This window comes from Carcharodon carcharias, chromosome 6 (genome assembly GCF_017639515.1).
Source record: "Carcharodon carcharias isolate sCarCar2 chromosome 6, sCarCar2.pri, whole genome shotgun sequence".
Lineage (NCBI taxonomy): Eukaryota > Metazoa > Chordata > Chondrichthyes > Lamniformes > Lamnidae > Carcharodon > Carcharodon carcharias.
In genome coordinates, this window is record NC_054472.1 from 1601716 (window position 1) to 1628389 (window position 26674).

The 26674-nt window shown below is 40.8% G+C and overlaps 1 protein-coding gene across 5 annotated transcripts in view; it reads right to left on the reverse strand.

The window, feature by feature from the left end:
• Positions 1 to 4495: 4495 nt before the first annotated feature.
• nt5c3a (5'-nucleotidase, cytosolic IIIA) overlaps positions 4496 to 26674 on the reverse strand; it is a 39826-nt gene continuing 17647 nt past the window's right edge. For all 5 annotated transcript variants that reach the window (XM_041189158.1, XM_041189155.1, XM_041189160.1 and 2 more), the window contains 8 exons: positions 22320 to 22418; positions 13159 to 13228; positions 12128 to 12174; positions 11966 to 12051; positions 8575 to 8664; positions 7761 to 7923; positions 6087 to 6287; positions 4496 to 5262 (listed from right to left, as the gene is read on the reverse strand). In XM_041189158.1, coding sequence (XP_041045092.1) covers positions 5161 to 5262; positions 6087 to 6287; positions 7761 to 7923; positions 8575 to 8664; positions 11966 to 12051; positions 12128 to 12174; positions 13159 to 13228; positions 22320 to 22418 — 858 coding nt within the window. In that variant the 3' untranslated portion in view covers positions 4496 to 5160. The remainder of the gene's footprint in view (positions 5263 to 6086; positions 6288 to 7760; positions 7924 to 8574; positions 8665 to 11965; positions 12052 to 12127; positions 12175 to 13158; positions 13229 to 22319; positions 22419 to 26674) is intronic.

Here is a 26674-nt window from a genome sequence, read left to right on the forward strand (position 1 = left end):
AGACTGCAGGGAAAATATATTTGTTGCTCTTTGATTCCATATATTCCAAACCATCCAGGGCAGTAGGCAGTAGATGTCATTTCTGTACCAGAGTCTACCCTTTCCAATAGCAAAGATCTGGACAAATTGTCAGTGCAGCAATATTGGGGCAGCCCTTAAACCAGGCCAGAGAGAAGTTGCTCCACTGCACCTGAATATTCACTATCAACCTGAGATAGCCATGTAGCTTTCACAGAACCAAAGCTGCTTTATTGCCTGACTGTGGTCTATGCTGTACAATTGCCTAGAACAATGCCTCTGCATGCAGAAGTCCAAATACATGGTTAATCACCAATTATTGAACTAGGAATGTTTGAATACAAGTCTGTTGCTGCCAGAATCATAAGCAAACACATAGCAGCCTCTAGATTCTGTGAACAAGGCCTCCTCGTCTGAGGCTCCATACTGCTCTGATCCTGTAAATAAAATTATAGGGATGATGAGAACAGGTGGTGGCCATTCAGCTTCTCGAGCCTGCTTCACCATTCAATTAGATCATGGCTGATCTGCACCACAAATCTATTTTGGCTTCAGTCCTAGAAATCATTGCCTATAAACCCAGCATCCACAGCCTTTTGAAGAAATTTGCATATTTCCACTACCCTTTGTGTGAAGAAGTGCTTGCTGATTCCACTTGCGTTGCCTTGCTCTAATTTTGAAATTACATCCCTTCATTCTGAATTCCCCCCACCAGAGGATATAGTTTCTCTATCGACCCTAACAAATTTCTATCATTTTGATCAGCTCTTAATCTTCTAAACTTGGCAAGACAAGATTATGCAACCTGTCATTGTATTTGAACCCAGTTCTATTATGTTGAATGATTTGGTATCTTTCAAATAAATGTGTTCTATTGCCTCCAAAGTCAATGTGATCTTCCTGAGGTGTGCTGCCCAAAATTGCATCCCATTGGGGTCTAGTATTACTTTCTCCCCTTTGAATTCAAACCTTCCTCTGAGGCAAAAAGCCAGCATTCCATTAGCCTTTTTCATTGCTTTCTGACTTCAAAGCATTCCGAAGGCAATTCCTTAAGAGTAGAAGAACAATTAATTAGGACTTGAGTTTCAGTAAGGGTAATTGCTGAACCATGTGCTTTGGAGTAAGAAAGTGCTACAACACAATGTCCTCAGTTTAGTAATTTAGTGCTACCTCCCTAGCTCGTTCATGGAGAATCAGGCTTTTATTTAAAAAAAAACTTTTTATTGGTCTTTCACTAAACAATTTTATTTTGAAACTATTTACTTTCAATAAAAGTGAGTATTTTGACAGCAAAGTCTGTAGAAATCTCATGTTTTAGTAGAGAATGTTTTTGGTAAAAATTTATATATATTTGGGCTTTAAAAAGTTCCTTTTTGTGAGAACATTAGTTTTTTGCAGTTAAACTATGCAAGTTTCAGTTACACATGTTGAAATCTTTTGGCAAATACTGCAGTATTTAATTTGCTTTGAAAATACCATGACCAACTCAATCTTTTGTCTGCTGCTCAAATTAAGACCAATGTTGCCAATAAATGGTTTCATGTAGTATGTATACATGTTGCAGTGAATAAATGGAACCCATGTGGATAGTTTGTATGTGTGTGTGTGTTCAGGATCTGCTGTATTTATACTTATTTCTAATTCTGGTATGGCATATATTCCATTTCTAAAAACCATGTAGGGCATTAAGTTCACCATTACATTCTATGCAAAGGGTGTTTTTTTCCCCTGAAATTATTGGGATTTTGCAAGTTATAGAAAGACACTTCACTCATGGACAAAGAGGAGTTTGTTTACGCTGTTGAATGACTGAGCTGTACATCTATTCAAGAGACATTACCCACTGTTACTGTATTAGAAACATTCCAGAGGCTGGGGAAGGCAAAGCACTTTTAGTGTGTTTAATAGTGGCGTGACAGGGCTTGATAACATTTTCATCAGTGAACATGGGTTCAGCTCCTTGTTATCCAGAGGTGAGTCTGGGATCTTTTGTTTTTGGTGCTTCAGCCAATACTCACCTGAATCAGCAAATGTCACACAGGCTTTCTGACCACAGTTGAGGGTTTTGGTTCTAGATTAAGTAACTGAATGGACCTTGTCATAGGTAGCACTGGAGGCATGGGGAAAGGTGAAGGAGGAGACATGTTATTGTGGCCTGAAACTTCCACTCAGTAGCATGAAACAGCAAAAATACTCTGCACCTCAGATGTAGGGTGTGTTTTTTGAGAGACTCCCACAGGGTGCTTGTATATTCAATATTTAATTATTTTATGGTCATTCCACAGTCTAGTGTATAGAGAAGTAAAACCATCCCTTTAAAATATCTTTTCTGTGATTTGGGAGGAAAGATGAACTTACGAAAATCAGGTGGTGGGATGGACATGCAATATCACTAATGTGATATACACATCTCAGGATCCATAGCAGAGAACTGGGAGGAAATTGGTTTTTACCAATACACCAACCTGAATAATTTGGGGAATCTATTGGTGGAAACCAGTTTTAAACATTATTGATCTCTCTTCATCCAGTACTTATGTTATCTCAACATCTCTTCTGCAGCACTGAACTTACTTATATTCAGAATGAAAGGACAGAAGTCCCTTTAAAATAAAGCATCATCTCTCAGTTACTGATACTGAATTCCATCTTAATTTTAAGCTCATTCACCCATCTTTTCAAAATCACTGCAGCTTCCTTTAGAACTACTACTATTACTACTACTACTACTACTATTTGTGGAGTCTTTAATTCTGTCTTTTTACCCACTGTGGTCATATCTGCTAGTACACTGTCCCTTCCTGTCACATTCTGATCATTATCTTGCATTATCTTGTCCTTTCTCTAACTTTCCAAATCTCCCCTAATGTTAACCTGCCTTCACCACCCCCACCGCCCAATCACTAATTAGAGCTCTCTTTACAGCTCTAGTTCTACAATCCATTGGAACACTGGTCCCAGTGAGGTTCAGGCAAAAGCCATCCCAAAGATTCATCTCCCTCTTTTCCTAATACTAGGGCCAGTGCCCCATGAATCAAAAGCCATTTCTCCCACACCAATCTTTGAGCCATGCATGCAACTCTTTGATCTTATTCCCCCTATGCTAATTTGCTCATGGCTCAGGTGGTAATGCAAAGATTACCACTTTTGTGTTTCTGCTTTTCAGACTCCCTTAGCAGAACTTTTTACTTAGTTCTGTATTAGTTCCATGTGGACCACAACTGGATTTCTTCACTCAGCGGGTGGTAAATCTTTGGAATTCTCTACCCCAGAGGGCTGTGGTGGCTCAGTCATTGAGTATAAAATACAAGGCAGTGATTGACAGATTTTTAGATTAAGTCATCAAGTGATATTGTGGGAAAATGGTGTTGAGGTAGGAGATCTGCCATGATCTAGCAGAGGGGGCCGAATGGCCTATGCCTGCTCCTATTTCCCATGTTGCTATGATCACCAATTCCCACATACTACAGCTGCCACACATCACTTGCCCCATCTTTACTGTTTTATCTCAATTAGGTTTAGAAATATCACTTGACATCTGTAGTTATATCAAGTGGTGAACTAGCTAAGCTAGAAAGTTAATGCAATACTTATATTTCCCCCATTACCAGTTTAACCCACTACTCCTATTTATGGAGAGAGAAAAAAAAACTTAAAACTCACCTACTACTTACCTACCTGCTCACCTAATTAATGCTTCTAAGCTTCAGCTCTCATGTCCTACTGCTGGTCTCTGGCTCCTTCTTTCAGACCACTCTTTTTTGTAAAAGGTCAGAACAGCATCTCCTCACTCATTGCGCTGAATTCCTTACTCAAATTCCAAAGCTCAGTCTTAAGCTGCATTCGGTCATGTGCTGCTACCTTTGTGCTTGCTTCATGTGCTTAGTATGACTACCTTATACCAGCTGAAATTCTACAGTGAAACCGGTTCTATTTAACTAACTGTAGCTAGCTCGCCAGAAGGGAGTTTATCCCCAAATCTGGAAGAAACTTAAACTTTAACAGTAAATTGTAGTTAAATGCTAAATGCAAACTAAATTCTAGAAAGAGAATAACCCTCAAAATTTCCTCACTTACCAAATTCCCAAGCTCACGCGTGGTCTCCGAGTTGTACTCAGTCATGAGCTGCTTCATATGTTTCATATTCAATTCGAAAATTCAGATGGCTGAGATAAAGGGATATTTTGTTCTTAAGCTCAAAGTAAATCGTCTCACTGTTGGATTGAATGGCAGATGAGTTTTTATAAATGATTGGATCAAGTGAACCACACTGAGCACCACTCAAAGCTATTTCTTTTGGATAATATTGCTAATTGTATTGACGAATGTGGCCTCATCCAATTGCTTACTTCAAACAGACTGATTATATACGCATTATTAATTGTATGGTTGAATGTAGTTTCAGCAAGGTTGATCTGGTCCAACAATATTGAAAAGATTGAAACACTAAAAGAGATCATTATAAAAACTTCTCAGATAGAGTGGGAGAGTTTATTGCAGTAAATTAAGTGTTTTAAGAGAGCAGACCCAATGTTCAAAACTCTCCACCAATTTAACGTACTGAATAACCATTTCTTTCATGTACATCATTAATTTTAAAATATACAGATGACAATGTTCAATAGGCAACACAAACTATAACCAAATAAACAAAAAGCATCCTCAGAATTATCTACAACTACAGAACATTTGCAAAAAATTTTAAAAACTGCCTCAGTGTTCATCTCTTGGATAGAACCTGTCATAGTTATAATGTGGGAAATTTATCCATTCAGTACACCAAGCTTACAATATTCAAAACCTCATTAAACAGCATATACTGTAATAACACACATGGAAATGCTTTGAAAGGTTAAAGCCAGAATTTAAACGATTACATTTAGAGGTAGTTTAAATCTGCCAGTGGCTCACATAGTTATATAACTGCCTATCTTCATAAAGGAGCAGCAAAGTTCCCTTTATTCACTGCGAGGACACACCAATGTTACTTCTGTGCAAACTTTAAGAATACATATTTTCTTCAGGACCAGGTGTTGGAGAATGTGCATTTTCAATAAATGGGGCTGTTCAATTACACAACACAAAAAGTAGAAGAGTATTTCAGTTTCAACCTCCCACATGCCTGGATGTCTTCAGTGCTCATCACAGAATCTTCTGGAGGATAGCATTGGTCAGATCTAGTGTCTCTTCTTTCACCAGTACTATATCATAGGAGTCAATGTACTTTTCTAAACATTCTTCCACCTATGCACATTTAAAAAAAGATACTTAAGTTTAGAACTATGTACATCTGATTCTTGGATGCTAGATGCAATATATTGGGTAGTGAATAGTGTTAATCTTGAAAAGAAATAGATTTGCTTGCCATATAATTATAACATCTCAACTTTCAATAAAATGAATGTAAAGGCTCTGGTACAATACACCTTAGACTGAAGTATGTTTGCTAGGCCACTCACTTGTATCATATGGATAATGAATTAATTTACATAAGTTCCTTCGAGTTAGAAAAATGCAGCAGCAAAATGGAGAATGGCTGACAAACAGAAATGTGAATCTTACTTAATAGGCATATTAACCTTCTGCATTTTCAACAAAGCATACCAATGAAATATATGCAATTCTGTAAGTTTCTAACTCTTCCTGCAGTTTTCTTGCATATTGAACTAACGTCCAATTGTATCAGCACAACTTCACATTTGCCAAATTTAGACAAGCCAAACAGTACTGGCTGGCTAGCAGGTCGCAATAGTTCTGTGGCCAAAGTAAACTGCAGTTCTCCAGCCACTGGCTATTGCTGATGTACAACGGCATATTACATTAAATCATGTCCACCACTGCCACTACAGAACTATGTTACTAAAATATTGTGGAATAAACATGAGATCCAATTTCAACAAACTCAAATGTTTGTAAATGTGTTGGCTCACTGAGGTCCTGCTGGTTTATTCTGATAGTGAATGCTTCTGCTTATTTGATGAAAATAACACAAGCATGGGAATATTCTACAAATTTCCATTGACCCTAATTTGAATTAAAAATTTAACGATTAATCTAAAATTTCTTACTTTATCATTTAAGAATCCAATCTTGAGAATGCTTTCAACATTTTGAACGCCATCTGCCATACTCAAGTCTCCCAGTGAATCACCCAGAAGGATGATATTACAATTCTCCTTCAGTTGGTTGAAGTACTCAGAGCTCCTTAAGGCTCCATCATGTTTATTGTAGACATGGATGAGTTCACCTTTAAAGCCTTTCAGAACACCCTGAAATAAAAAATCTCAGCTGAATTACTTCAGTTCCCAGCTCATAACAAACACGTTCATGAGCTGATAACATGTGGGATGACTTATTTTTATAAAAAACTCACCTATTAAAAATAACTACAACTATTTAAAAATGTGGGTCAGGAGATCAAAGTTAAACATCTTTCACATGGGCTATATAAAAAAGACTTTTTTCAAGTGTAGTCACTGTGTAATACTATAATCCAATGCAAGAAAGAACTTAAGTTCTGTTACGATCCTTGGGCAGATCCAAGTCGTTGCCAAGATCCAGTTAGGGTTAACTTAGGCAAAGTTTGAGATTTAAGACACTTGCTCAGTAAATAAAGCCACAGATTCCACAGGTTTTGAACAAAAAAAACTATACAAGGTCAGAGATAAAATAATTTACAATATCTATCTTGTACTCTAGCATTCAGGGTTAAGATGAGATGCGTGTGAATTAACAAGCAAACTCCGGTAGAACTTACCATACTACACAATAAATGGCAGATGCGACCAAGAGAGAGTTCATGGCTCTCTCAACAACCCGCTCAGATGTCAGTAACATCAATGCAACCAATCTCACAAACTCTGTCTCTTTCACAAGCGATTCCAATCTTCTTTACTTTGGAAGATCTAACCTGAGAATTCTCTTTAAAAGTCAATCCAATTTGGATGACATCAACAACGGCCCACTTGCAGAGTTTCACTCTCGTTTCCCGAGATTCTGTTCTCCTGGATTCCCAAGTCCGCACACAATAACCAATTCAAGCACAACATCTGCTCTTCAGCCAGGCCAAGCAGAACACTACTGGTTCCAAAGGGGTACCTTTGCCCCAATGGCTCACAGCACAGAGTTGCCAACCTTCAACTGCCTTTTTGGATCTTGAAGGCTTCTCCGGAGCTCTCGACTTGGGACAGCATCAACAACCGCCCACCTCGCAGGGTTTAAATCTCGTCTCCCAAGATTCCATTCCCCTGGGTTCCTGAGTATGTACTCGAGCACCAACTCACCAGCACAACTTAAGATCTTTGGCCACGCAAAGACTGCTGCAGAGGGGTTTTGCCCCAATGCCCCACAGCACTTTACAGTGCCTAATGGGAGCCTTTTTCTCTGCTCTTCTCTTTTTAACTGAATTGAGACCTTTTCCTGTGCCTGTCCCTTCACTGGGACTCGTCCTTTGGGACCTCTCCTTGACTCCTGCCTGGGACACTTGTCTCCCATAGTGCTCCACTTTGTCACATGATCCAGGTTTCCACACTTTTTTCTTGCACAGGGCCCAAAGAACAAAACAGAATGCAGAACTGCGCACATGTAGCCCACTCCCAGTCTGCACTTGCACAAAAGCTCAGAGATCTGTCGGGAATTTAAGCGCCCAACCTCTGCTCTCACCGTTAAGTTTGACTTTCATGACAGTTCCCAATTTGCAAAGAATTCTAGAACACAATTAAACATTAAGACAACCAACTCACCTTCTCATCAAAGTCCATAAAGTTGGAGACTACTTTCACATTCGAGTGAAAGACGCCAGCCTGAGAAATAATCTCCTCCAGTACATCCCCAATACCAGCCGAGAATATGAATACTGGGATGTTGTGCTCATTCAGCTTATCGAAAAACAGCTCATAACCATCTCTGGAATTAGACAATACATTTCAAATCGCAAAATTGAACTAAATTTGGACAGAATTATTTTTAAGACACCAGAGTTATGTAACTAACCCTGAGAGGAACCTACAATTTCACACAAATTAAATATTGATCCTGGACCTTCCTTAGGTTTCACAATGGATGAGAACTGTAGTGACTTTCCAATCAAACTCAGCAGCTGTTATATTATGAACAACTTCAACTAAAGGTCTCTATCCAATTATGTAGAATGGAAATAAATACTTCAAATTTCATATTTAAGTAATATTAAAATAATATGCAAGTTAACAAGCCATATTGGCAGATATTGGAAATACTCTTACAAATGTTTGAACTGATTATACATAAACTGTTAATACTGTCACATCAACTGACACACCCGAACTGTCCAAGTTGTTAGCTCTCACTGCCCATTCTTATAGTTCAAGTCTCTAAAATACCTGTACCGAATATTTAAACAGTACCGTATAACACTGCAGAACTCCACTGAGTAGTAATGCATTTATTACAAATACTTGTTACTGTATAATAAAACATTTATAAGGTGCAATGTTCAAACAAACTGCTCAAGTAGTTATACATTTCTGCGCCATTCATGGACTGCACTCTCCACCTCATCTGAAACCCTTGCAATACCTCAGCATCACGTCCGATTCCCTCACCACCGCAGCCAGTTTCCCTTTCTCAATACCTTGTTCAATCAGTAAATTGTGAGCTTTTGTCCACCTGTACAAGAGAGTTTTTATTTTGAAAGTTGTTGGTACATACAAGAAACAGAAACATGGAAAACTTAGGAAGGAATTCCTTTTATCTCATTGTAGAGATCGTTATCAAAAACTGAATTGTAAATAATGAAAATTAGTTGGCTAGTTTTTAATGCCAGTATTTTAAAAACCATGTCATTTAAAATTGGTTTCACCCTTCATACCATAAAGAATTGATCAAGAAACTTGTATTGTCTTTGATTTGGAGCATATATTGCACTATACAGGTTGTAGGTCCAATGAGTAGTACACACCTACAACACAGATTTCAAATCAGGATGTTAAATGGGGGTTTTCAGAGTTGAAGGGACAAGAAAATCTGTAAATGGAAGGATTTCCATCATTAACAGAATTAAAATAAATAATTTGGGTTTTAAGCAAATCATAGAAAGTTTACGGCACAGAAAAAGGTCATTTGGCCCATCGTGTCTGTGCCAGCTGAAAGACAAGCCACCCAGCCTAAACCCACTTTCCAGCATTTGGGTGATTTCAGGAAGACTTCTTCACATAAAAAGTAAGGACATGAGAATTAGGAGCAGGAGTAGATCATTCAAGCCCATTCAGCCATTCAATGAGATCATGATTGAGCTTCTACTTAAACACCATTTTCCTGCACTATCCCCGAATACAACCACACAATCATAGAAAGTTCACAGTACAGGAAGAGGCCACTCGGCCCTTCGTGTCAGCGCCAGCTGAAAAAACGAGCCAACCAGCCTAAATCCCACTTTCCAGCATTTGGTCTGTAGCCCCACAGATGACAGCACTTGAGCTGCATATCCAGATATCTCGTAAATGAGTTGAGGGTTTCTGCTTCTATTACTCCTTCAGGCACTGAGTTCCAGACCCCCATAACCCTCTGGGTGAAAAAATTTTTCATCTCCCCTCTAATCTTTCTACCAATGACTTAAAATCTATGCCCCCTAGTTACTGACCCCTCTGCTAATGTAAATAGGCCCCTCCCTCAACAATTTCATAGATCTCAATCTAATCTCCCCTCAGCCTTCTCTGTTTCAAGCAGAACAACTCCAGGCTATCCAATCTTTCCTAGTAGCTGCAATTTTCCAGTCCTAGCAACATCCTTGTAAATCTCCTCTGTACCCTCTCTAATACAATTACATCCTTTCTGTAATGCGGTGACCAGAACTGCACACAGTACTTGAGTTGCATTTTACATAGTTCCAGCATAGCCTCCCTGCTTTTATATTCTATACCTTGGCTAATAAATGAAAGGGTTCCATATGCCTTCTTAACCACCTTTTCAACCTCTCCTACTAGCTTCAGGGGTCTGTAGACATTCACTCCAAGGTCCCTCACTTCCTCTACACCTTTCAGTATCCTCCTATTTATTGTGTAATCCTTTGCCTTGTGTGACCTCCCCAAAAGCATCACCTCACACTTCTCTGGGCTGAATTCTATTCGCCCACCTGCCCAGTCCATTGATAACTTCCTGCGTGAGACAGCAAACCTCCTCACTATCAACTGCGCAGCTAATCTATGTCATCTGCAAACTTCTTAATCATTCCCCCTAGGTTTACGTCCAAATCATTAATATATACCACAAAAAGGAGGGGCCAAGTACTATGCACTGTGGAACCCCACCGCAAATAGCCTTCCAGTCACAAAAACATCCATCTTCAATTAACCTTCGTTTCCTGCCACTAAGCTAATTTTGTATCCAGCTTGCTATATCCCCTGGATCCCATGGGCTTTTATTCTTTTTAACCAGTCTGCCATATGGGGCCTTGTCAAAAACCTTGCTAAAATCCATGTAGACCGCATCAACTGCACTATCCTCATCAATCTTCCTTGTTACTTCCTCAAAACATTCAGTCAAATTAGTCAGACATGACCTTCCCTGAACAAATCCATGCTGACTGTCCTTGATTAATCTATGCCTTTCTAAATGACAGTTTATAACATCCCCAGAATTGATTCCAGTATTTTGCCCACTACCGAGGCCAGACTGACTGGCCTGTAATTATTCCGTCTATCCCTCGCTCCCTTTTGAAACAAAGGTACAACGTTAGTAGACCTCCAATCCTTCGGCACCTCACCTGTATCCAGTGAAGGTTGGAAAATGATGGTCAGACCTTCCGCTATTTCCTCCCTAGCTTCTTTTAACAGCCTGGGGTACATTTCATCCAGCCCTGGTGATTTATCCACTTTCAAAGATGCTAATCCCCTTAATACTTCCTCTCTCCCTGTGTTTATCACATCCAATGCTTCATGCTTCTCATTTAACTAAAATGTCTGCATCATTCCCCTCTTTGGTGAAGACAGATGCAAAGCATTCATTAAGAACCATACCAGCATCCTCCGCCTCCACACATAGGTTACCTTTTTGACCTTTTATGGCCTTAGTCTTTCCTTAGCTATCCTCTTACTCTTAATGTATTGATAAAACATCTTTGGGTTCTCCTTGAATTTGTTTGCATATGTCCAGGTTTTCAATTACGTAAGTTTCATACTTATTTTTACCAACTGTGAATGCAGTCAGCCAGAAGGTCCCCCCACCACCAACACCACTGCAAAGCTCAGGGCACTCAAAGACATCAGCTGGCACCATGTACAGGCTGAATGATGAGGGAATTCACAGTGGTCACTCTCAGGTTTCTCTGATAGGGCCACAGATTGACTCTTAATTTTTTCTGATGTAACCTAGTTGGCCACTCAGTACCAGTGAAGGCTAGGCCAATACTACTTTCTTATGGGAAGATACAAAGCAGCAGTTAAGTATGCCATTGGCAGTATTGCCCAAATTTTAGAACAAATGGCCAAAGTTGCCACTTGTGAAAAGGACAGTAATATTACTTCTAGTCGTTTGGTAGTACGGAACTTGAGTTGACTGAAAAAGAGACTTTTTGTGTCAAAGCTTTTCATCTTGCACTCATCAGGGTAATTCACAAGAATATCAAATGTAAAGGGAACAACAATTTATACTGTATGAGAAGAGAGTTCTGATTGATTGGCAAGTGGACTCTAATGGGGTAGTGGCATTGCAATGGAGAATGCATCAGTACTCTCTTAGATAAATTGTTGTTTCCCTTACATTTGGTATTCTTGCGAATTGTCTTGAGAAGTACAAGATGAAAAGCTTTGACAAAAAAAATCTTTTTTCATCAGTAATATTACTTTACTGTAATGAGAGAAATAGTTTTTGTTCACACTTGGAACCATCCTTGTGCAAGGCTGTTATTAGATAAAGACACCCATTTTTTTCAGATTCAACATTTATATAAAAGGGCAAGTTAAGGACTTACCATTCAACCATGAAAGGGTACTTCTCCTCAGCACTAATAGCTGGATCAACTTCAATTGGGTAGTACTTATTCCTAATTTGGAATAACTACAAGAAAGAAAAATACAAATGAAAAATGAAAGCATGACATGAAATAAAATAACTTTGTTGTTGAAACAAATACCTTTTTCTTACAGTCCTCTGAGATTAATTTGCAGTTGTCAATGATATCTGCCAAAATAAAAAGTAGAAGGAATAACATTATTAATGTTCAGCTAAATGTATCAAAAATCAATTCTGTAATTTCAGCTCTACTTTTATTCCAGTTATTTGGTAAAGCTGTATGGGGTTTATGTTCCCGAAGAGTCATATTGGACTCAAAATGCTAACTGTTTTTCTCTCTACAGATGCTACTAGACTTGCTGAGTTTTTACAGGACTTTGTTTTGATTTCAGATCTCCTGCATCCACACTATTGGGCTTTTATTTTGGGGTTAATGCTTGTTTAGTAATATTCTATTTTACATACATGGTTAAGAAAGTTAGTTACCATCAGTGATCGTAAGCAACCAATATTGTTGTAACCTAATTCATATAAATCATATCAGTAGTCATTCAGACCAACAAGGTTTGTAACAACCTGTGCTCAGCTTGCTGTTCTTGGCAGAGCAATAGTAGGACCACTGCAGTTGGCAAATGCTGAATGCAAAATATAAATCTGCCCAAAATCATAGTGGTCACAATGAAATGAGAGTCATAGGCTGCCACATTAATGGCAAAATCACCTTTAAAATGAAATGGGATTGACATCACCATATGGAAAAACCCACAGACTCGATACAGAACATTTGAACAGAAGGATGAAAAAGGACTTTCAATCTGATAAGTTAGATAGATGGTAAAACTGTCAATGCACATCAATTTATGGGAGCTGCCAACTGTTAAACAGGAGCTGGTGGTTTTATTGGTTGACCCCATAATGGCTTAGCCAATCTCCTCAGCAACTTAAAAATCCCAAAAATAGAAAGGCCACCAGTAAGTCCATTTTGATAATAAACCAAAAGTATCCTGTGGCAGGAATGAACAGAGCAGTTTAGTAAAAACTCAGAACTGAGGTAACAGGTTTGAGCTTTCTGGGCATAAATCTTCTGTTTACCAGCAACGTGAAGGCACCAATTCAAATGGCCATAGAATTTTGTTATTACGAAGTACCTACTGTGACAGGTTGGACATCTTTTCCCATTGTGGAAGAACTTGCTTAGTGTCATATCAAAATCTGAGATTATCTGCCAACAAGTACAAGACACAATTAGTATTGGAAACTGCTGCAAACATTGATTTTCAAAGCGCATGGTCATGAAGCATTAAAAACAGGTTACTATTTACAGCAAGTTATTAATGTAAACACCTTTCCCCAATTGGTCGGCATTATAAAAAGTGATACTATATAGCACTTTTCATGATACCATCAGATGTCTCGAAGCGCCTTACCACCGATGAAGCACATTTTGAAGTATGGTAACTGTTGTCATGTAAAAAGTACTGAATATTCAACTGTATTAGACCAGGGTATTCACATGACCCTGTCTTTGACTATCCATCATTTGAACACAGGCACCTCAGTTTTATTTGCATTTGTATTTCTTATGTTTTAATCTGAGTCTGGGAGAATGGAAAGGGTTATTCTTAGCACTTTTGTCTCAATGATGGCCAAACTGTGAATCAGAACACCAGAATTAGCAGCTTGTCTTATATGCAAATGAGTGGCTAATTGGTTAATTTATATCTGGCCCCCATATGAACATAAGTGGCACAAAGACAAAAAGGAGGAAATACCCACAAGATGCTGGTGTTGTAATTCTGCAAAAGTTATCAGAAAACTAAATGCAATACCACAAAACTTTCATAAATAAAATTACAGCAGGCTGCAGAATGCCAAACATTTACAAATTGTAAAACATTTACAAACAAATTGTACTGTGGTAATCTGTGCTACAATAACCTAATTTAGTAAATATGTATTTGTAACAACATTATAGTTAAACTTTGATATTTTATATATGGAATGCAAATATCTGACTTAAAATGAAGTGCTGCTTCACATACTGTCAGAATCATACCGGACATTTGGCCCATTGTAAACAAAAACAGAATTACCTGGAAAAACTCAGCAGGTCTGGCAGCATCCTGCTGAGTTTTTCCAGGTAATTCTGTTTTTGTTTTGGATTTCCAGCATCCGCAGTTTTTTGTTTTTATTTGGCCCATCGTGCCTTTGCCAGCTTTTCTCCCATTGCCCTCTAAAGTTCTTCTTTTCAAGAATTAACCAATTCATTTTAATAGTTACTATTAAATCTGATTCCACTGCCCTTTCAGGCAGCACATTCCAGTTCATTATTCGTTGCATAAAGATAAATTCTCAGCCCCCCTCAGGCTATTTTGCTAATTATTTTAAATCTGTGTTCTCTGGTTATCAACCCTCCTACCATGGAAAACTCTCTCTTTATTAAAGACCCACAGCCATCTCCAGCTGATTCCAAACCGTTCCCTTTATCTCTCTCTGCTGCTGGCTCCCTTCATCCACGACCAGTTACAGAATCTTGCTCATCTTGGTCACACAAACTCATCCCTCACCTCTCCCTTGCCCCAACTGTCCTGATATTCTCTGCCACCCCTAAAAAGAAAATTTCTCACCTGTCCTTTAGATCATGTTTCTTAATTCTCAGTGCTCAAGGTCTATTTCATGTCTGTGAATAGTCTGGGGCATTTTCTACATTAAAGTGCCTATATGAATGCACATTGTTGTATTTCTACCCATCACAAACACTTTGCCCACAGTAGACCAGCGTAAAATTGTTTCAGAGCAAAACATTCAGTATATATTTTTTATTCTTTCACAGGATGTGGGCATCACTGGCAAAGCCAGCATTTTTATTGTCCATCCTTAATTACCCTTGAGATGGTGTTAGTGAGCCACAACTTGAACCACTGCAGTCCCTGTGGTATGGTACACCCACAATCCTGTTAGAGAGGGAGCTCCAGGATTTTGACCCAGTGACAGTGAAGGAATGGCGATATATTTCCAAGTCAGGATGATGCGTAAGCCAGGAGGGGAATTTGCATGTGGTGGTGTTCCCATGTATCTACCGCCCTTGTCCTTCTAGGTGGTAAAGGTCACTGGTTTGGAAGTGCTGTCGAAGCAGCCTTGGCGAGTTGCTGCAGTGCACAAGGGAGTGAATGTTTAAGGTGGTGGATGGGGTGCCAAGCAGGTGGGCAGTTTTGTCCTGGATGGTGTTGAGCTTCTTGAATATTGCTGGAGCTGCACTCATCCAGATAAGTGGATAGTATTCCATCACACTCCTGACTTGTGCCTCATAGATGGTGGAGAGGCTTTGGGGAGTCAGGTGCTGAGTTACGCACCACATGATTCCTAGCCTCTGACCCGCTCTTGTAGCCAGTGTTTATATGGCTGGCCCAGTTCAGTTTCCAGTCAATGGTAACCCCCCAGGATGTTAATAATGGGGAATTCAGCAATGCTAATGCCCACTGAATGTCATGGGGCGATGGTTGGATTCTCTCTTGTTGGAGATGGCCATTGCCTGGCACTTGTGTGGCACGAATGTTACTTGCCATTTGTCAGCCCAAGCCTGGATATTGTCCAGGTCTTGCTGCATTTAGATACTGAAGCAGTCCATGTCCGAGGAGTCACAAATGGTGAACCATTGTGCAACCATCGGCAAATATGCCCACTTGTGACCTTATAATGGAAGGAAGGTCATTGATGAAACAGCTGAAGATGGTTGGGCCTAGGAAAATACCCTGAGGAACTAATATCCTTCAAAGGAAGGAAATCTGTTCAACATGGAAGAGTACTGATTCATGAGCTGAAAGGGATGGTATGTGGTAATCAGCAGGAGGTTTCCTTGCCCAGGTTTGACTTGATGCCATGAGACTTCATGTGGTCCAGAGTCAATGTCCCAGGGCAATTCCCTCCTGACTGTATTCCACTGTGCTGCCACCTCTGCTGGTCTGTCCTGTCGGTGGGACAGGACAAACCCAGGAATGGTGATGGGGGTGTCTGGGACATTATCTGCAAGCTACGATTTTGTCAGTATGACTATGTCAGGCTGTTGCTTGACTAGTCTGTGGGACGGTTCCCCCAATTTTGACTTAAGTCCCCAGAAACTAGTAAAGAGGACATTGCAGGGTTGACAGGGCTAGGTGTGCCACTGTTGTTTCTGGTGCCTAGGTCGACGCCAGTTGGTCTGTCCAGTTTCATTTCTTTGTGTAGACTTCGTAGTAATTTTAAACAGCTGAGTGGTTGCTAGGTCATTTCAGGGGGCATTTAAGAGTTAACCACATTGCTGTAGGTCTGGAGTCACATGTAGACCAGACCAGGTAAGGATGCCAGATTTCTTTCCCTAAAGAACATTAGTGAACCAGATGAGTTTTGACACCAATTGACAGTGGTTTCATGGTCACTATTACCAAGCCTAGTTTTTAATTCCAGACTTAGTCATTGAATTTCAATTTCACCAGCTGTCGTGGTGGGATTTGCACCTGCGTCACCAAAGTATTAGACTGGGTCTCTTGATTCCTAGTCTGGTGATGTTACCACTACACCAGAGCCTTCAATACATGAATACGTAGATAAGCATGTCCACATTTCTTTTCAAATTGAGACTGCTAGGTGAAAAGCCAAGGCTAGCTATGCAGAACACTGCAGTCAGAGAGAGCGAATGCATGTGCGCATGAATGGGCACACACGCATAGGAGTCGGTCATTCAGCCCATCGAGCCTGTCCTGCCATTCAATACGATCATGGCTGATTATCCATTTTCTCCCCACATTATCTCCATATCCTTTATGTAACGGGATATTAGAAATCTGTCAATCCCTGCTTTAAACATACTCAATGACTGAGCTTCCACAGCCCTCTGGGGTAGAGAATTCCAAAGACTCTCAACCCGAGTAAAAAACATTTCTCTTCATCTCAGTCCTCAGTGGCACCCATCTTATTTTGAAATTGTGTCCCCTGGTTCTAGACTCCCCAGTCAGGGAAACATCTTACCTGTTATCTACCCTGTCTATCCCTTTAAGTACTTTGAAGGTATTTTATAGGTTTCAATGAGATCTCCTCTCATTCTTCAAAACATTAGAGAATACAGGCCCAGTTTCCCAAATCTCTGTTCATAGGACAGTCCTGACACCCTGGGAACAAGTCTGGTGAACATTTGCTGCACTCCCTCTATGGCAAAAAGATCCTTCCGAAGGTAAGGGGACCAAAATTGCACACAGCACTCCAGGTGCGGTCTAACTAAGGTTCTATACAATTGAAGCAAGACTTCACTACTCCTGTACTCAAATCCTCTTGCGATAAAGGCTAACAAACGATTAGCCTTCCTAACTGCCTGCTGCACCTGCCTGATAGCTTTCAATGACTTACTGACAAGGACACCCAGGTCCCTTTGTACATCTACACTTTCTAATCTCTTACCTTTTAAGAAATACTCTGCACATCTGTTCCTCCTACCAAAGTGGATAACCTCAGACTTTTCCACATTATATTCCATTTGCCATGTCCTTGTCCGCTAAGTCTGTCCAAATCCCCTTGAAGCCGCTTTGCACCTTCCTCACAACACACATTCCCACCTCGCTTTGTGTCATCTGTCAACTTGGAAATATTACATTTGGCCCCCAGATCCAAATCATTGAATATATATTGTGAAAAGCTGGGGCCCAAGTACTGATCCTTGTGATACCCCACTAGCCACAGCCTGTCAATGCGAGAATGACCTGTTTATTCCTACTTTGTTTTCTGCCTGTTAACCAATCCTTAATCCATGCCAGTATATTACCTCCTATCCCATGTGCTTTAATTGTGCTAATCAACCTCCTGTGCGGGACTATCAAAAGCCTTCTGAAAAATCCAAGAATACTACATCCACTGACTTCCTTTTATCAATTCTGTTAGTAACATCTTCCAAAAAGGAAGTATTCAATGAACGGCATGACACTAGGAAGTTCTGAGGAACAAAGGGACCTTGGCATGTGTGTCCATAGATCTCTGAAGGCAGAGGGCATGTTAGTGGAATGATGAAAAAGGCATATGGGACACTTGCTTTTATCAATCGAGGCATAGATTACAAAAGTAGGGAGGTCATGTTGGAGTTGTATAGAACCTTGGTGAGGCCGCAGCTGGAGTACTGTGTGCAGTTCTGGTCATCACATTATAGGAAGGATGTGATTGCACTGGAGGGGGTGCAGAGGAGATTCGCCAGGATGTTGCCTGGGATGAAACAATTAAGTTATGAAGGGAGGTTGGGTTGTTTTCGTTGGAGCAGAGAAGACTGAGGGGTGACCTGATCGAGGTGTACAAGATTATGCGGGGCAAGGACAGGGTGGATAGGGAGCAGCTGTTCCCCTTAGTTGAATGGTCAGTCACAAGGGAGCATAAGTTCAAGGTGAGGGGCAGGAGGTTCAGGAGGGGATGTGAGGAGAAACTTTTTTACCCAGAGGGTGGTGATGGTCTGGAATGCACTGCCTGGGAGGGTGGTGGAGGCGGGTTGCGTCACATCCTTTAATAAGTACCTGGATGAGCACTTGGGACGTCATAACATTCAAGGCTATGGGCCAAGTGCTGGTAAATGGGATTAGGTAGGTAGGTCAGGTGTTTCTCACGTGTCGGAGCAGACTCGATGGGCCGAAGGGCCTCTTCTGCACTGTGATTCTGTGAAAAAACTCCAACAGATTTGTCAAACATGATTTCCTATTCATAAATCCATGTTGACTATGTCCAATCAGATCATTATTATCCGAGTGCTCATTTATCACATCCTTTATAATAGATTCTTGCATTTTCCCTACTACTGATGAAGGCTAACAGGCCTGTGGTTCCCTGTTTTCTCTCTCCATCCCTTCCTTAATAATGAAGTGACGTTTGTTACCTTCCAATCAGCAAGAACCATTCCAGAATCTATAGAATTTTGAAAGATGATCACCAATGCACCCACTATCTCTATAGCAACCTCCTTCAACACTCAGGGATGTAGATCATCAAGTCCTGGGGACTTAACCTTCAGTGCCATTAATTTCTCCAATACACTATCTTACTAAAACAAATTTCCTTTAATTCCTCATTCTCCCTAATCCCTTCGATTTCTAATTCCAGGAGATTTCTTGTATCTTCCTCAGTAAGGCAGGCACAAAGTAATCATTTAGCTTCTCTGCCATTTCTCTATTCCCCATGATATATTCTATTCTCTCTTTCTTTATCAATTTCTTGGTCCTCCTTTGCTGTATTCTAAAATGCTCCCAATCCTCAGGCTTTCTACTATTTCTGGCAACTTTATAGGCCTTTTCTTTTAACTTTATACAATCTTTAACTACCTTTGTTAGCCACTGTTGACTGACTTTCTTTTTGGGTTTTTCTGCCTTGAAGGAACGTATAGTTGCTGTAAACCATGGGCTGTAATTTGCTCGGAGTGGCAGTGTTGGATTGGCACTCCATGCCCACTGCCTGCGTGGATTTTCTTCTGTGCCTGTCTCATCTGGCCTTCCAACTCAGGCCGGGCGAGATCTAGGCAGCGCAGCTGTCTCCAAAGCCCAGCATCGCAGTCCAGCTCCTTTGGGTTGAAGAAGGGCATATCCCCTTATTCACGGCACTAACTGCTGTAAGCCAAGTAAGTTTAAAGGTCCCATTGGAATTGACAGGCTTGGGAGCAGGTAGGTGGATAGGATTTGTGGGGGGGGGGGTCAGAGCCCAGGGGGCATAGGGGATTTGGAGTTCAGCAGTGGTGGGTCCGGTTGGGTCAGGTGATATCCCACGAAGAGTCGGGGGGTGGGATGCGGGGTGCGCATGGAGAGAGGAGGCAGTTAGTAGGGCCTGGGAGAGTCCCATAGGTGGGGGTGGGGGAGGGGAGTAGCCAGGTGCCACAGAGAATCAGTCTGGGTCTTTACAATAGTTACCCACAAGTTTTAAAGAAAGGTTTTAATTCTCCTAACTTTCTGGGTAACTATTTGTGTCCCATCCGAAGTTTGCGATTTGTATTACATTTTCAGATGGTACCGAGCACAGGACAATTGCCCAGAGGAAGTTTGCACTTCTGGGCAATTGTGGTACAAACCATTACCTGTGAACTTCCGAAGGGGATTCCCCAGCACATCTTTGGGCTAACTCCCAAATCTGAAGCTGGGGAGCTCAGAAGTTACAGTCCCGTGTAGTAATTTTTTAAAGACTGTTCATTGCCTATGTACTGTCATACCTTTTCATTCTCCCAATCAACCTAAATCAATTTACCTCTCATACCAACATAATTTCCTTTCTTCAAATTTAATACCCCGGCTTCAGATTGAACTACCTCACTTTCAAACAGAATGTAAAATTCTATCATATTATGGTCACTCTTTTCCAAGAAGATTAATTAGCCCTTTCTCGTTACATAATACTAGATCTAAAATAGCCTCTCTACTGGGTTCCTCAACATACTACTCTAGAAAACTATCCCTAAAACACTCTAGAAACTCTTCTTCCACAGCATTAGTGCTCATTAGGTTTACCCAGCCTATATGCAGATTGAAGTCACCATGATTACTATATTACCCATGTTACATGCTTCTCTAATCTCCGGGTTAATACCATGTCTCACACCACCACTACTGTCTGGTGGTCCTAAACAACTTCTACCGATGTTTGCTGCCCCTTTCTGTTTCTGAGCTTCACCCAAGCAGATTCCACATTTGCTTTTCTGTACTGATCCCACCCCTTGTCAGCGCAAGGCCACCTCCTTTTTCCTTCTTGCCTGTCCTTCCTAAATACCCTTGAATATTCAGTTCCAAGTCTTCGTCACCATGTTGCCGAGTTTCTGTAATGGCAATTAGATCATATCCATTTACCTCTGTTTGTGCCTTTAAATCATCTAGCTTGTTGTGAATGCTGCGTGCATTCAGGTAGAGTGCCCTTAACTTTGTCTTTTTGACATTATTCCACATTCTAAGCGTAGTTGATGCTCACCTTTGTTTCACCTGCCTTCTAATTTCACTTGCTACTTTTCTACTTCCTGTTACCAGCTTTACTCCTTTCTAATTTGAGCTACCCTCAGGTTCCTATCCTTCTGACAAGCCAGTTTAAACCCTCCCCAACAGCACTCTCAAATCTCCCTGCAGGACTATTAGTCCCAGTCCTGTTAAGGTGTAACCTGCCATCTTGTACAGTTCCCACCTGCATATGGGGGTGTGTGTGTATGTGCATGCATGCGTGTGTGTGCGCGCGCGCGCATGCATGTGTGTGTGTGTGTGTGCGCATGCGTGTGCGTGCGTGTGCGCGCGTGTGTGGAGGGGGGCCACACTGGGCAAAGTCAAATCAAGTATCAGTTCACAATACCAAGTTTAGGCTTTGAAAGCATTCAGATTATAAGAGGAAGGAAGGAGGTAGATAGCTTATAGTTACATAAATGATTATATTTTAAGTAACTGCTACTTACCATTTTATAGCCTATTTTTACATGCAATCATCTTTCAAAATAACAGTGATAAGTAGATCAGAGAAAAGCAAAATAGTCTCCTGTATTTGCTTTAGGATTTTCAAAAGAATGCAAGGCATTGAGTAGGAAATGATAATTTAGCCATTGCATTTTGCAATATAACAGAAGGCTTATTTCATGATCTGATGCAACCCATTTACAGAAGATACTTAGTTCAGCAAAACAACTTATTATATTCCGCCACATCAATTGACAGAGTTCACTCAGTCGCAGTTGAAATCATACAATTAATGTGATGGATGAAGGGATCTGGGAGCAGGGTGACATGTGATTAAGACCACTTTACTTGTGTGGAGGGTAAAGGCTGACAAGAACTGGTGGGGCTAATGACCTGTTCTGTACAGTAATTTTAAAAAAAGACTTGCATTTATATAGTCTTTCACGACTACTGGACATCTCAAAGCACTTTGCAGCCAATGAAGCACTTTTGAAGTGTGGTCACTGTTGTCATGTGGGAACACAGCAGTCAATTTGCACACAGCAAGCTCCCACAAATAGCAATGTGATAATGACCAGATCATTCATACGTATCACATGTAGATAACAGACATTCATGCGACAGTCCAAAAGGCAATTGGGTCAAGAGCAGGAGAAAAGCTCAATCAACAGTTATAGCAAAGATTTTCTCATCAAAATCTAGCACCAGATATCCAACTGCTCAAAATCCTTCTCTTTATGTAGCGTATGGCTCAAAGTGGCACTAACACCTATTCCAATGGCACTGTAATCTGAAAAATACCACTCAAATTTAAAAAACTTCCAGTTTGAAAGGAGATTGAGCTTTGTAGCTTTGCTTCAGATTTCCTCAATATCACCCTACATTACAAACGCTGCCTACCTGAAGTTTGGAAGCTCCTCCTTTGATAAGACCGCATATGATTTCTTCCACTCTCTCAGGGTCCTTAATGTGGACATTTTTTTTCTGGAATTCTGGCATCTGTGGGGTGGAGAGGTACTTATGATGAATAGTGCAGGCAGTCAACAGAACACACTTATATACAGTAAACTTACACAAACCACTAATTTCAGGTGCCTGTTGAGATAAAAGGCTAAGGAACAGTGAAATGAGGTAGCAGCAGTGAGGAGTCAACGTTATTCAGGAACGCAGCTTTTGAAGCATATGTGACAATTTACTGTAGCAAACCTAATCTGGATGCACAGAATTATAGACAGGCCACTGAGCAACACTTCATCGAGCAATCCAAATAAATCTCTAATCATGATTAAACATCAGTCATAGCTGACTCAGTTTAATAAACACAAAGTTGGCATGCTCATTAATATTGAGGTTTACTAGTATATTTTATTTGAAATTAATTACGTTGTATACCCAGACTAGCATTCACTCAGCTTGGTGATCACGTTTGAAACTGCTCCAGTCTCTATTAGTACAGGGAAACAGTTTTGTTAAGACCCCATCCAACAGAGTAAATTAAAATAATGCAATTTCATTCATCAAGGAAATGTTACCATTGGAAGCTACTGGCAGCAACAGCAGTTTGTACCATATTTCTAAATAGGTTTCTGACAAATTAAAGCTGATTATAAAAGACAAGGCTGGGCATTATGATCAATTTCCTGTCATAGCTGTATGTCTAAATCCCCTCACAAGTCATGTTTTTCGAGGAAAATAAATTCTAGGTCCAAATGTAGAGACAGTTTGACAATTGGTTACATTACAACTTCCCTATCACAGTTTGTTTGTACAGAGTTCAGGGCATAATTGTTTCGAGTTCCCAAGTGTATTCACTTTTTCCTGTCACCAGATACGCTGCTAAAATTATTAGTAGCGGCTACAGGGAAGAACTTAATATTTACTACCAGCCTGCAGGGAGCCAGCTTCCTTCACTTTGTAGCATCTTGCCAGTGTCAGATGATCATGGGTTCAATCCCCACTCTGGGATTGCACAAGTGGTGTGCCACAGAGATCAGTGCTGTGGTCTCAACTTCTTGCAATTTATATAAATTCTTGAATGAAGGGACCAAAGGTATGGTTGCTAAATTTGCTGGTGACACAAAGGTAGATAGGAAATTGCGAAGAGAACAGAAGGAGATGGATTAAGTGAGCGGACAAAGCTCTGGCAAATGGAGTATAATGTGGGAAATGTGAAATTGCCCATTTTTGAAGGAAGGATAAAACAGCAGCATATTATCTAAATGGTGAGAGATTGCAGAGCTGAGATGCAGAGGGATCTGGGTGTCCTAGTGTACGAATTGCAAAAGGTTAATATCCAGGTGCAGCAAGTAATTAGGAAAGCTAACACAATTTGTTGCATTTGTTGCAAGGGGAATTGAATACAAAAGTAGTGAGGTTATGTCTCAGTTATACAGGGCATTAGTGAGATCACATCTGGAATAGTGTGTACAGTATTGGTCTCCTTATTTAAGGAAGGATGTAAATACATTGGTAGCAGTTCAGAGAAGGTTTGCCAGGCTAATTCCTGGAATGTGCAGGTTGTCTTATGAAGAAAGGCTGGACAGGTTAGGCTTGTATCCGCTGGAGTTTAGAAAAGTAAGATGCAACTTGATTGAAACATTTTGAGCTGTAACTTCTGAGCTCCTCAGTGTCGGATTGGGGGTGGGGGTGGGGGTGGAGGGGGTTACCCCAAAGATGCGCTGAGGAATCCCTCTCAGAACTTCACAGGTAAGCATTTGCACGGCGATTACCCAGGACTGCACACTTCCTCTGGGCAAGGCTGCTGCGCTGGGAACCATCCGAAAAAGTGAATTAAAACACAAACTTCAGTTGGTTCCAACAGGATTACACCAATAGTTACCCAGAAAAAGTTAGAAGAATTAAAGCCTCTCCTAATTTCTGCTTAACAATTGTAAAGACTCAGACTGATCCCCCACAGGGGACATCCCTCCGTGGAATTCCCCCCACAGACCTGGCTCTCACCCCCCACCTGATGTCCGAAACCTTCTCCCTGACCTGTCAATTTCAATCAGGCCTTTAAACTTACCTGCTTTGTGGCAGCTAGTGCTGTAAAAAAAAAAAGGAGGCTGGTCCTCCTTTAATTGGATGGTGCTGGACTGTGATGCTAGATTTTGGAGACAGCTGCGCTGCCTGGATCTCACCCAGCCAGAGTTGGAAGAAATTTGGCCGAGGTCAGTGGGCATCGAGTGGAATCCAACACAGATTGACACGCTGAGGAAGTTATGGCCCTGAAGGGACTTGACAGGGTGGATGTGGGAAGGATGTTTCCTCTTGTCGCTGAATCTAGAACTTGGGGCCACTGTTTAAAAATAAGGGGTCACCCATTTAGGACTGATGAAATTTTTTTTTCTCTCAGAGGGTCACAAGTCTTCAGAACTCTCTTCCTCAAAAGCAGAGCCGTTGAATATTTTTAAGGCAGAGGTAGATTCATGATAAGGAAGGGGGTGAAAGGCTATCAGAGCTAGATGGGAATGTGGAATTTGAAACACAAACAGATCCGCCATGTTCTTATTGAATGGTGGAGCAGGCCTATTCTGCTCCTAATTTGCTTATTTATGTATTCAGCATAAAATCTAGGCTGACAGATCAGTGCTGCTCTGAAAGAGTTTTACAATGTCTAAATGCCATCTTTCTGGTGAGATGATAAACTGAGCGCCCCCACCCCCCGCTGTTCAATTTGTTAAAGTTTCACAATACTTGCTGACCCTGCTCTCTCAACCAACATCTAAAAAGACTCAGTCAATGTTTCGAGTCCATATGATCCTCCTTCAGAGTTCTGAAGAAGGGTCACATGGACTCGAAATGTTGACTCCATTTCTCTCTCCACAGATGCTGTTGAACCTGCTAAGTTTTTCCAGCATTTTCTGTTTTTATTTCAGATTTTCAGCATCTGCAGTATTTTTCTTTTATCTAAAAAGCCTCAATTAGCTCCCTTATCTATCTTTTTGGAACATCACTCTTTCCATTCATTGTACACAATATGAACCTACGAATTAGGAGTAGGTCACTTGGCCCCTCAAGCCTACTCCGCCATTCAATAAGATCATGGCTGATCTGATTTTATTCCTGCCTACCCCCGATAACCATTCACCCCCCTTGCTTATCAAGGATCTACCCACCTCTGCCTTAAAGATATACAAGGCACTGCCTCAACCACCTTTCGAGGAAGAGAATTCCAGAATCTCAACCCTCAAAAGATTTTTCCTCATCTGTCCTAAATGGGCAACCCCTTATTTTGAAACAGTGACTCGGAGTTCTTAGCTCTCTCACAAAAGGAAATGTCTGCTTTACAAGGAATTCACTGATGGTGGCCCAAGTCTTGCAATCAAAAGCAGCTAATGATAAAAGTGCAGCTAGCTGGTTAGGTACTGATTATTGGACTAGATTTCAGCCATTGTTTAGTAATCTACTATAATGATCATATTATAAATCAGCTTACTATCCATGGTAAAATATAAAGAGAACAGCATTTTATCAAACCACATCACCCACATAAGCTAGAGGAACTCTTCTCAGTTACATATTAGACTTTCTACAAAACAAAGGAAACAGAAATAGAGAAAGATGGAAACACTTGTCAATGAAAATCTGCAGAGGTAATAGACAGTGAGTGTTTCAGGGTTGTGCTCTTCAGAACAGAAAGGAAAGTTGATGACTAGAAAAGGGAGAGGGGGAAAAACAAAAGCAAACACATTTTTCCCCCAACCCCCTCCCCCCACAGGGCCATCTGTAACTCGTTTTGCTTTCACCGAGCACTGGTCCTTGTCGTGCTATTAGCACAATTCTGCTACCTTACCTTTATGCCATTATTGACACCTTCTTCAGTCTTTAACACTACCATTAACACTCCCTTTGTCTCGTGTCCTCGACATCTTTGTCAAATTTCTGAACTCCAGCCTATTCATGGAAAAACTCAGCAGATCTGGCAGCATCGGCGGAGAAGAAAAGAGTTGACGTTTCGCGTCCTCATGACCCTTCAACAGTACACTTGAAACGTCAATTCTTTTCTTCTCCGCCGATGCTGCCAGACCTGCTGAGTTTTTCCAGGTAATTCTGTTTTTGTTTTGGATTTCCAGCATCTGCAGTTTTTTTGTTTTTATCCAGCCTATTCATGACCTATTTTGCTCCACCTAACTATAAAATCCTTCACAGTTCTATCTCTCTTCAGCTCCGAGGAGTCATACGGACTTGAAACATTAACTCCATTTCTCTCTCCAAAGCTGCTGCCGGACCTGCTGAGTCTTTCCAACATTTTC